The sequence below is a fragment of the Thunnus thynnus genome, chromosome 1, assembly GCF_963924715.1.
Source record: "Thunnus thynnus chromosome 1, fThuThy2.1, whole genome shotgun sequence".
Classification (NCBI taxonomy): Eukaryota; Metazoa; Chordata; class Actinopteri; order Scombriformes; family Scombridae; genus Thunnus; species Thunnus thynnus.
This window is the reverse complement of record NC_089517.1, coordinates 710,941-722,500: the sequence shown is the minus strand read 5'-3', so window position 1 is coordinate 722,500 and position 11,560 is coordinate 710,941. Positions and strand designations below refer to the sequence as shown.

Sequence of the window (11,560 nt, the reverse complement as noted above, 5' to 3'; positions counted from 1 at the left end):
CCAGCTGAACCTCAGATGAACTGACTGCTGCTTTCAAACTGCCAAAGTACACAAACTCTGCCGCTGCTCGACTCTCTGCCATCTGTTGGTTCACATGAACTGTTCTGCCAAAACATCCGAGTACAACCACATCCATCGAAAAAGTTCATCCTGCGACAGAAAGAGCGCGTTCAGCACTTTTCAGGCTCATCAGCCGTTTCAGGACATTTTTACTGTGGTGTGGCCACGTCTCCAGGGCCACACTGAGGAAAAAACTGAGAGTTCAAGAATGACATTGTACTTTTTAGAAAAAGTTGTAATATTACAGGAAAAAATCAATATTACAAAATATTACAGGAAGTGATTGAAGTTCAGTGAGGTTTGTGTAAATGATGTGAGTCTACCTGTCACACTGCTGTTTCACATTCAGAGCAACACTGACACCATCTGACAGCCAAAAACACAAGTTCAAATACCTGCAGGAGCCAATCGACTGTCAGGAAATATACAACATGCACCTGTCGTCCAAAGCAGAACATGTGACACTTTTCACTGCAAGCAACATGACTGTTTTTTTTTAAATATTACAACTTTTTTTCTCAAATATTTAAAAAAAAAATCTAACATGAATGACTTGCTGTATTGGTCACCAATCTGTCTATGTGTTGTCATGACGATGCTCTACCTGTGTTGTCAGGTGACCAGCCGTTTCCCTGCCTGGCAGCGTACGGAGCATCTAAAGCAGCTCTCAACCTCTTCATCAACACACTGCGACACGAGCTGGAGCCCTGGGGCATCCGAGTCTCCACCATCCTGCCCTCCTCCTATAAGACAGGTAAAAACACTGCAACACGCCGCTCTGTAACACAACACACCACTCTATAACACAACATGCCGCTCTATAATACAACACACCACTCTATAACACAACACACCACTCTATAACACAACACGCCACTCTATAATACAACACACCACTCTATAACACAACACACCACTCTATAACACAACACGCCACTCTATAATACAACACACCACTCTATAACACAACACGCCACTCTATAATACAACACACCGCTCTATAACACAACATGCCGCTCTATAATACAACACACCACTCTATAACACAACACGCCACTCTATAACACAACACACCACTCTATAACACAACACACCACTCTATAATACAACACGCCACTCTATAACACAACACACCGCTCTATAACACAACATGCCGCTCTATAATACAACACACCACTCTATAACACAACACGCCACTCTATAACACAACACGCCACTCTATAACACAACACACCACTCTATAATAAAACACGCCACTCTATAACACAACACGCCACTCTATAATACAACACGCGGCTCTATAACACAACATGCCGCTCTATAACACAACACGCTGCTCTGTAACACAACACGCCGCTCTATAACACAACGCGCCGCTCTATAACACAACATGCCGCTCTGTAACACAACATGCTGCTCTAAAACAACACGCCACTCTATAACACAACACACCACTCTATAACACAACACGCCGCTCTATAACACAACACGCTGCTCTATAACACAACGCGCCGCTCTATAACACAACATGCCGCTCTGTAACACAACATGCTGCTCTAAAACAACACGCCCACTCTATAACACAACACACCACTCTATAACACAACACACCACTCTATAACACAACACACCGCTCTATAACACAACACGCCGCTCTATAACACAACATGCCGCTCTGTAACACAACACGCTGCTCTGTAACACAACACGCTGCTCTAAAACACAACATGCCCCTCTGTAACACAACATGCTGCTCTAAAACACAACATGCCCCTTTGTAACACAACACGCTGCTCTGTAACACAACACGCTGCTCTAAAACACAACATGCCGCTCTGTAACACAACACGCTGCTCTGTAACACAACACGCCGCTCTGTAACACAACATGCTGCTCTAAAACAACACGCCACTCTATAACACAACACACCACTCTATAACACAACACACCACTCTATAACACAACACGCCACTCTACAACACAACACGCTGCTCTATAACACAACATGCCGCTCTATAACACAACATGCCGCTCTGTAACACAACACGCTGCTCTAAAACACAACATGCCGCTCTGTAACACAACACACCGCTCTAAAACACAACATGCCGCTCTGTAACACAACACACCGCTCTATAACACAACATGCCGCTCTGTAACACAACACACCGCTCTATAACACAACATGCCGCTCTGTAACACAACACACCGCTCTATAACACAACACACCGCTCTATAACACAACACGCTGCTCTATAACACAACATGCCGCTCTGTAACACAACATGCCGCTCTGTAACACAACACACCGCTCTATAACACAACATGCCGCTCTGTAACACAACATGCCGCTCTGTAACACAACATGCCGCTCTGTAACACAACATGCCGCTCTGTAACACAACACGCCGCTCTATAACACAACACACCGCTCTATAACACAACATGCCGCTCTATAACACAACATGCCGCTCTATAACACAACATGCCGTTCTAAAACAACACCATAAAAACAACACTGCTGTGTAACGCAACGTACATACATTTGTAAAAGTGACATGAGGCCGATGTGTTAAACTGACATCAGATTAAGTTTAAGGGTTGAAGGTGTGAAAGAGGCTTTACAGAGAACTGCTGTGTGTTACAGTCTCGCTGACTTTTGCTCAAAGGCACATCAGCAGTAGTGAAAGAAGCAGCAAATATGTGGAACTGAACACCATCCACAGTGCAGCAGAGTGGGCGGAGGAGATGAGGATCCTGACTGAACATCCTCTCTCTGCTGCAGTCAGTCAGTCAGTCCTCTGAACATTTCTGTGGCTATTGTTTCCACCATGCAGACCTTGTATATTGTGGTTTGGCCTCATGTTGAACATGATGACAAGCCTCCCGCTGAGGAAAATACTCATAATGAGGACCACATGGAGGATGGACCATCTGCTTTCACACACAGTTTCTGCAAAGTGCTGACTTATGATTTTGCAACTGGTGCAGAATGGATGGATGTGATTAGAGGGTTGGAGCTGAGAGGAGAACAAACAGCCTGTTGGCCAATAACATCACAAAGTTTCTCAGTCCTGTTGCTCCTCCGCTTCCTAAATACAGACTGTAAATACACTGAGTGCCGTAAATGCATCAAAAACAGTTTGATTTCCTGGAAATGTGAAGGATTAAAACTTTAAAAGAGAAACATGATGACACCATGCTGTTTTCTTACACATCAGCTAATGAAGTTAACTCCCTGCTGCATATCTGGCAGTTATCCTGCTTCTCAAAAAAAAAACCCAAAAGTAATTACAAACCTTTCAGCCTAAAAACTGTCTTTGTCTTACTTGAAGTCTGAGCAGAGCCATGTGGATCAGCAGAACATGTTTCCTGTTTCTGTCAGTGTGAGGTTTATGAGACCGAGTCTGTTCAACATGGAGTCTGCACAAAGTTCAGCCAACAAACCGGCCAACAGCCAGAACGAGTAACTGCAGGATTAGAGCTGAAATACAAACCTGTTTCTTCAGGATTAAAGTGTGAACAGCGGGATAAAGTGTGCTGAGCTCGCTGTTTACATCATCACTGCTGCGTCCAATCAGTCGTCAGACGGCTTTTATTTAAAAAAATACCTGAATATTTCAGCACCACCCGGCCAGCAGGTACATCACTGCCGTTATATAAGAGAGAGAGATGAAGTATTTGCCCGTCAGGTTTGAAGAAAACACGACACAGTTCAGAAAACATCATACCTGATCTCACAACATGTTTCATTCTGTCAACGCTGAACTGTAGCTGTAAAACCAGTTAGTTGGATATAAGCTCCTCTGTAGTTTTAACAGTATTCTTCAACCGCTGTCGGAGGTACAAGTGATGGTGTTCAGACTTTTCATTTTGTTGTATATTATAACAAACATGACCTGTTAGTTTCCTAAATAACCAAAAACACTCAAACTGCTTGTTAAAGCTCCCAGTAGAGATTACGATGTTAAACTTAAACTAAACTATAAAAACTGTCGCAATTAGTCAGGATTAGGTTCAGATTTATCAGGATTAATTCATGATTTATCAGGATTTATCAGGATTTATCAGGATTTAGTCCAGACTTGGTCATAAATGAAGAATATGATTTGGGCATGAAGGAACTTCCAGGTGCTACTAAAAGCGATGGGACCTTAGTCACATGACCTCCAGAGAGAGAAGTTTAAATGATATTGGTTGTTTTCAGCTTTATACCAACAGTTGCATTGTGTTGATTGTTGCCGTGGTAACAATGAGCTGTTGTCTCCACAGGTCAGTCCAGTAACCATGGCTACTGGGAGCAGCAGCACAAGCAGCTGCTGCAGAGTCTGCCCCCGGCGCTGCTAGAGGATTACGGCGAGGACTACGTGGCCGAAACCAAGGAGCTGTTCCAGAGTTACGCCCTTCAGGCCAACCCCGACCTCAGCCCCGTCGTCAACACCATCGTCCAAGCGCTGCTGTCGCCGCAGCCGCAGGTGCGTTACTTTGCGGGGCCCGGCGTCGGCCTCATGTACTTCATCCACACCTACTGCCCCTTCAGCATCAGCAACCGCTTCCTCCAGAAACTGTTCGTGAAGAAGAAGCTGATGCCGCGTGCTCTGAGGAAGCAGTCGGGCTTTGAGCTCAGCCTCCACAACAACAACAACAACAACAACAACAACAACAACAAGGAGGAGGAGAAGCTGCTGCAGTTGTGAGACAGTAGAGTGTCATCCAGCGGCGATAGAGGACCACATCTGTAATGCACTCATAGAGCTCTAATCTGTCCTTTTGTATGTGCTGTTTTTAACTGTTGAAGGGATCATGGAGACGCACCAAAATGGTTTTCTGTTTTGTTTCTGTTTTGTCCGGCCCGGCCACGCCCCCCTGCAGACGGACAAGACACACCCAAAGGTCAGGGGGCGGGGTTTGGTAGAGGGAGCGGCGCAGCCACAGGTCAATCATCAGCAAACACTTCACTTCCATCAGCGAGATCAGCTGTACTGTACACACACCGAGTCACACATGTGCCTTCATCACAAACCCAAAAAACCAACAGAGGAGAAGCAACAAGGTCAAAGGTCAGCAGAGCGACACGGACGCTGCAGCAGCTCAATTTAAAAGCGTTAAAGTTTAATACATATAAAAACCGACGGGATGAATCAGGATTAACTCATCACATCAGACTCTGGAAACTAAAGATGAGGTCTGTCTTTGCTTTGGACAGTTTATAATTGGTTTGATTAATCAATGAAATGACTGATAGATTACCTGATCAGGATGATCATTTTTAGCTGTTATCCAGACATGCAGATGGGTTTTGAATCTTTATTTTGATACCTGGACCAATGAATTGTTGTGTTGTCATTGGAGCTAACTCCACCCGTGTGGCCCATCAGGAGCCTCGAATGGAGCGCACCCAGTGAAACGAGCTGCTGTAGTGAAACCCTGCAGACGCATCACGTCTCCGTCCACCAGAGCACATATTTCACGCGTCGAAAAACAACATATTTAAAGATGTACATCTGTGAGCTCTGGATTCTGTGAACTTTTTTAACTCTTTGTTTTCTGCATCAGAGCGACGGAAACCAACGAGAATCATTTCAGAAAGTTCTTCTCAGTTTTAATCTCACGAAACCTTCTTCGTGCAGCTCTGCGACATCTGAGTTTGTTCATTCATGAATGAAAAACACATTTGAAGAAAAGATTCTTTCATGATTTCGTTTCGTTTATGATCCATAAAATAATTTCTCTGCTTTTCCATCTCATTTAAATTTAACTGTTGTTTTTCTTGTAAATATCTCCAGTAGTTGGTCAAGATTATACAGAAGCGTCATGCATTCACTTAAGAAAAATAATTCTGCTCTGTTTTCCTGAATTAATGAGACACATCAGTCCTGACTGCGGTAACGTAGCGTCATGACGGGAAGGACGGCGAAAGTCCTGAAAGATACATACACACGTTTTCTTTAATGTTCTTTCTGTGTTCTTTTATGAACATAAAGCATTTTACTTTTTCTCATGTTTGACCTGTTGTAAGTTTTATTTTAGGTTATCAGATGAATCCTACAGACTGCTGGTCCAGATGTTGAGCGTAACGGTATTAAAGTCGAGTCGTCCCACCTGAAGACGCGAGTGTCTCCCAACATTTGAAACCAAAACCAGAATAACACCGGATTAAACTAAACAGGCGGGACGTGTTTGCTTCTCTTTGGATGTTGAAGTCTTGTTAATTCAGAAAAACAGAGCAGAATCTTTTTTTTTCTCATTACGCTTCTGTAAGATTACACGTTTAAAACACCAGATAATTTTCATTCATATTACTACTTCAAATTTGAGCCGTTGTGTTTCAGTTTACTGCAAACGAGATAATGTGAAAGTAATTTATCCACCAACACGTTTATTTTCTGCTTTCAGGACAAAAACTCTGACAGAAAATCAGATAATGAGGTTATATTTTAGTTATATTTTAGTTCAGACAGTGATGCACAGGAACATTTCTCTGATTGTTTCTGCGTCTGGATGAAAATGAAAAACTCTGTCAGTCTGCTGCAGAAACACTCACAGGCCGCTCTGATGGTTTCTCTTATAAACACTGAGTTTATCTTCATATTCAGGATCTTTGAATGTTTCTTCATCTTGTGCTGCGTGTTTTTAAAAACCTTCAGTAACACTTTCTATGACACCCATGTCTATAATACATTATATTCACTGTTATAATGTGTTATAATACCTGTTATAATACGTTAAATTCACTGTTATAATACGTTATAATACCTGTTATAATACATTATATTCACTGTTATAATACGTTATAATACCTGTTATAATACGTTATATTCACTGTTATAATGTGTTATAATACCTGTTATAATACGTTATATTCACTGTTATAATGTGTTATAACAGTGAGTATACCGTGTTATAACAGTGAGTATAACATGTTATAACAGTGAGTATAACATGTTATAACAGTGAGTATACCGTGTTATAACAGTGAGTATAACATGTTATAACAGTGAGTATACCGTGTTATAACAGTGAGTATAACATGTTATAACAGTGAGTATAGAGTGTTATAACAGTGAGTATACCGTGTTATAACAGTGAGTATAACATGTTATAACAGTGAGTATAACATGTTATAACAGTGAGTATACCGTGTTATAACAGTGAGTATAACATGTTATAACAGTGAGTATAGAGTGTTATAACAGTGAGTATAGAGTGTTATAACAGTGAGTATAGAGTGTTATAATAGTGAGTATACCGTGTTATAACAGTGAGTATACCGTGTTATAACAGTGAGTATAACATGTTATAACAGTGAGTATACCGTGTTATAACAGTGAGTATAACATGTTATAACAGTGAGTATACCGTGTTATAACAGTGAGTATAGAGTGTTATAATAGTGAGTATACCGTGTTATAACAGTGAGTATACCGTGTTATAACAGTGAGTATACCGTGTTATAACAGTGAGTATACCGTGTTATAACAGTGAGTATAACATGTTATAACAGTGAGTATACCGTGTTATAACAGTGAGTATAACATGTTATAACAGTGAGTATACCGTGTTATAACAGTGAGTATAGAGTGTTATAATAGTGAGTATACCGTGTTATAACAGTGAGTATAACGTGTTATAACAGTGAGTATACCGTGTTATAACAGTGAGTATACCGTGTTATAACAGTGAGTATACCGTGTTATAACAGTGAGTATAACATGTTATAACAGTGAGTATAGCGTGTTATAACAGTGAGTATACCGTGTTATAACAGTGAGTATAACATGTTATAACAGTGAGTATACCGTGTCATAACAGTGAGTATAGAGTGTTATAATAGTGAGTATACCGTGTTATAACAGTGAGTATAGAGTGTTATAACAGTGAGTATACCGTGTTATAACAGTGAGTATAGAGTGTTATAACAGTGAGTATACCGTGTTATAACAGTGAGTATAGAGTGTTATAATAGTGAGTATACCGTGTTATAACAGTGAGTATAGAGTGTTATAATAGTGAGTATACCGTGTTATAACAGTGAGTATAGAGTGTTATAATAGTGAGTATACCGTGTTATAACAGTGAGTATAGAGTGTTATAATAGTGAGTATACCGTGTTATAACAGTGAGTATAGAGTGTTATAACAGTGAGTATACCGTGTTATAACAGTGAGTATAGAGTGTTATAATAGTGAGTATACCGTGTTATAACAGTGAGTATAGAGTGTTATAACAGTGAGTATACCGTGTTATAACAGTGAGTATAGAGTGTTATAACAGTGAGTATACCGTGTTATAACAGTGAGTATAGAGTGTTATAACAGTGAGTATACCGTGTTATAACAGTGAGTATAGAGTGTTATAATAGTGAGTATAACATGTTATAACAGTGAGTATAGAGTGTTATAACAGTGAGTATAACGTGTTATAACAGTGAGTATACCGTGATATAGACATGGGCGCCATAGAAAGTGTTACCAAACTTTTTATGATTAAATGTATGAAATAAATAAAACATGTAGCAACAACAACTCTGAAAGAAAATTCAAACCTCATCCTCACAAGTATATTCCAAATGAACCGTATATATTTACAGAACAAATCTATTTATAAATATGAGTCATGAATAAACAACAGTGTTAAAAAGGTGAATATTTTTGGAATATATTTGCACATATAAGCACATGTTGAGTGAGTGTGATGTATTCTGAGGTCTGTGGAAACACTGTCTGTCTCTCTTCAGATCACCTCCAGCTTCACTTCTTCTTCCTCTTGTGTTGGAATCAACTATTTATGGCGTCTTTTTCTTTTATTATCACTTAAACTGTGAATTTTGTAAAAAAAAAAAAATATAAAAATCAAAAGAAACAAAAACAATATGATGTAAAATGTTCACTTGGTTTGTTCTTTGATAGAATTAAAGTCGACTTTTTCAGACGCTGTTTCCTCTGATGTTTGTTCTTTGTAGTAGATGGTTAATAAATCACTATAATCTACTTATAAACAGATATTTTAGGTGTTTGTATTTATAATAACTTCTGCTATGAAAACATTTACAGACAGTTCATTACAGCATCATGTGTTTGGATGAAATGATGCGTTTCTTCTGATCAGTGTTTCCTGCTGCTTTAATGAGCAACTTCACACAAACACTTTCACTGAAGCTGCGTTCATGTTCCACACTGAATAATAACAATAACAATACTCACTTTATGATAATAAGCACTTCACTTGTTTATCACCTTTCATGCAGAGATGCAACCCAAAACCGGATTAAAAACTAAACTGAAGATAAACAACAAATAAAACCTTTGAAAACACATTAAAGCAATATTATGAAGCTTAAAAACTTTATTAGCAATAATACTGATAATACTGATAACCACTATTGAGGCAAAAAGTGTTTTATTTTGCAGCAGCTTTTCTCAAAACTTGTGATACAGTTTGTGATGTTTTGTCTCTTTTTGTAGTAAAATTGCAGGAAATTTCATTGGGAAACATTGCAAGCAAAAAAATAAAGTGAAGTAAAATAATGTGATTTATTTAAACTGCTACCAGTGAAGAGTCATGTGTAACGACTTCCTGGATAAAAAGCATCCTGCAGATCACAGAAACAACTATATTTCAGCTCTAATGTTTAATGTGTTTTCTGAACATGAGAACCATGAGGACTCAACGTTCTATAAACAGAAAATACTGTACTTGAGTTCCATTTATAACCTTTATTAAATAAACTTTCAGCTCAACATCAGCAGCAAATAAAATCATCAATAATGTTATTAAAATAAATCTAGTTTGATGTTTGTGTTTGAGGCAGATTATGTCTCCTGACTCACTCACTTTAATCCAATTCTGATCAGTAATTGGTTGCTGCTTCAGTGTCGTTGCTGCTAATTTGCATAAAGTTAAACTCTGCTCATCTTCGACTCGTCGCTCTCGGTGCTAACATCACACTGCTCACTGCTGCGAGGCGTCTGAAGCTCTTCATCGCCAGCTTTCACTAAAAATGAAGGACAGCCGGCTGCTTCTGTCACTTATGAATCTTTGGGTGTGAGAGCACAGACCCTAACAACAGACCCTGACGACAAAAACAGTTTGTTCTCCTATTGGTCAAATATTATAAATAAACAACAGCTGTGATTGGTTTATTGATAGATGTGATTGGTTTATTGATGGATGTGATTGGTTTATTGATAGATGTGATTGGTTTATTGATAGATGTGATTGGTTTATTGATGGATGTGATTGGTTTATTGATAGATGTGATTGGTTTATTGATAGATGTGATTGGTTTATTGATGGATGTGATTGGTTTCAGCTCTTTTCCGGCTCTGCTGGAGGAAACTGTTTTTTTCATCATCATCATCATCAGGATGGTGATGGTGGTGTAACGAGACAGAATCTGACATTTTGGCATTTTTGCTGAAAAAATGACTGAAATGATTCATTGATTATTAAAACAGTTGCAGATTAATTGCTGTCAGTCAATTAACTGATTAATTGTTTCACCTCAAATCTGAGTTTTAACAGCATTTTATACTCAAAACATGATCGATCAATAGTTTTTAGGATCCTCCAGACTGACTGAGGATCAGTTTGATGGATGACCTTCATCATCCTCATCATCACAGCAGCACAGTCAGCTGACTGACAGGAAGCAGCAGGATGGAGACGCATATATGTAGTAATCTGACGGTTGATGATGACATCACAGTAATCTGACGGCTGATGATGTCATCACAGTAATCTGACGGTTGATGATGACATCACAGTAATCTGACAGTTGATGATGACATCACAGTAATCTGACGGTTGATGATGACATCACAGTAATCTGACAGTTGATGATGACATCACAGTAATCTGACAGTTGATGATGTCATCACAGTAATCTGACGGTTGATGATGTCATCACAGTAATCTGACGGTTGATGATGTCATCACAGTAATCTGACGGTTGATGATGACATCACAGTAATCTGACAGCTGATGATGTCATCACAGTAATCTGACGGTTGATGATGTCATCACAGTAATCTGACGGTTGATGATGTCATCACAGTAATCTGACATCATGGCGGCAGCAGAGTCACAGATTACAGATCAATCACTGTCTGTTTTGGCTGTGAAGGGATCGAATGCAGCTGATCAGGTTTCAAAGGGTCGTTTAGGGTTTTAATCCTGTAATCTGAGCCGGTTTATAGTCGGGCCCCGCCGGAGGCCCCTGAAGGACCCTCATCTGTCATCTGACTCAGACTTCAGGACCAAACCTCAAACTGTAGCGACTCGTTCAGCTTCAGTCAGTTAGATTCAGTTTTTATGTGGATGAAACGCTGAACGTCTTCAGCTCCAGCAGACGAGATGATGAAGATCATCACCATCAAGTAACTTGTAATATAATAATATATAATACAATATATATTATCATATAATATAAAAAATATAATAATGTGTTTCATAAAGCTGAACTCCTTTCAGATATAACATGATTATAACATTGCGTTTC

The 11,560-nt window shown here is 39.5% G+C and overlaps 1 protein-coding gene across 1 annotated transcript in view; it reads left to right on the top strand.

Annotated features, from left to right (window-relative positions):
- Positions 1–8,991, top strand: part of hsd11b2 (hydroxysteroid (11-beta) dehydrogenase 2) — a 33,494-nt gene extending 24,503 nt beyond the window's left edge. The window contains exons 4-5 of the mRNA XM_067609146.1: positions 677–814; positions 4,333–8,991. Of these exons, the coding sequence (XP_067465247.1) occupies positions 677–814; positions 4,333–4,757 (563 nt within the window). The 3' untranslated portion in view covers positions 4,758–8,991. The remainder of the gene's footprint in view (positions 1–676; positions 815–4,332) is intronic.
- Positions 8,992–11,560: the final 2,569 nt, after the last annotated feature.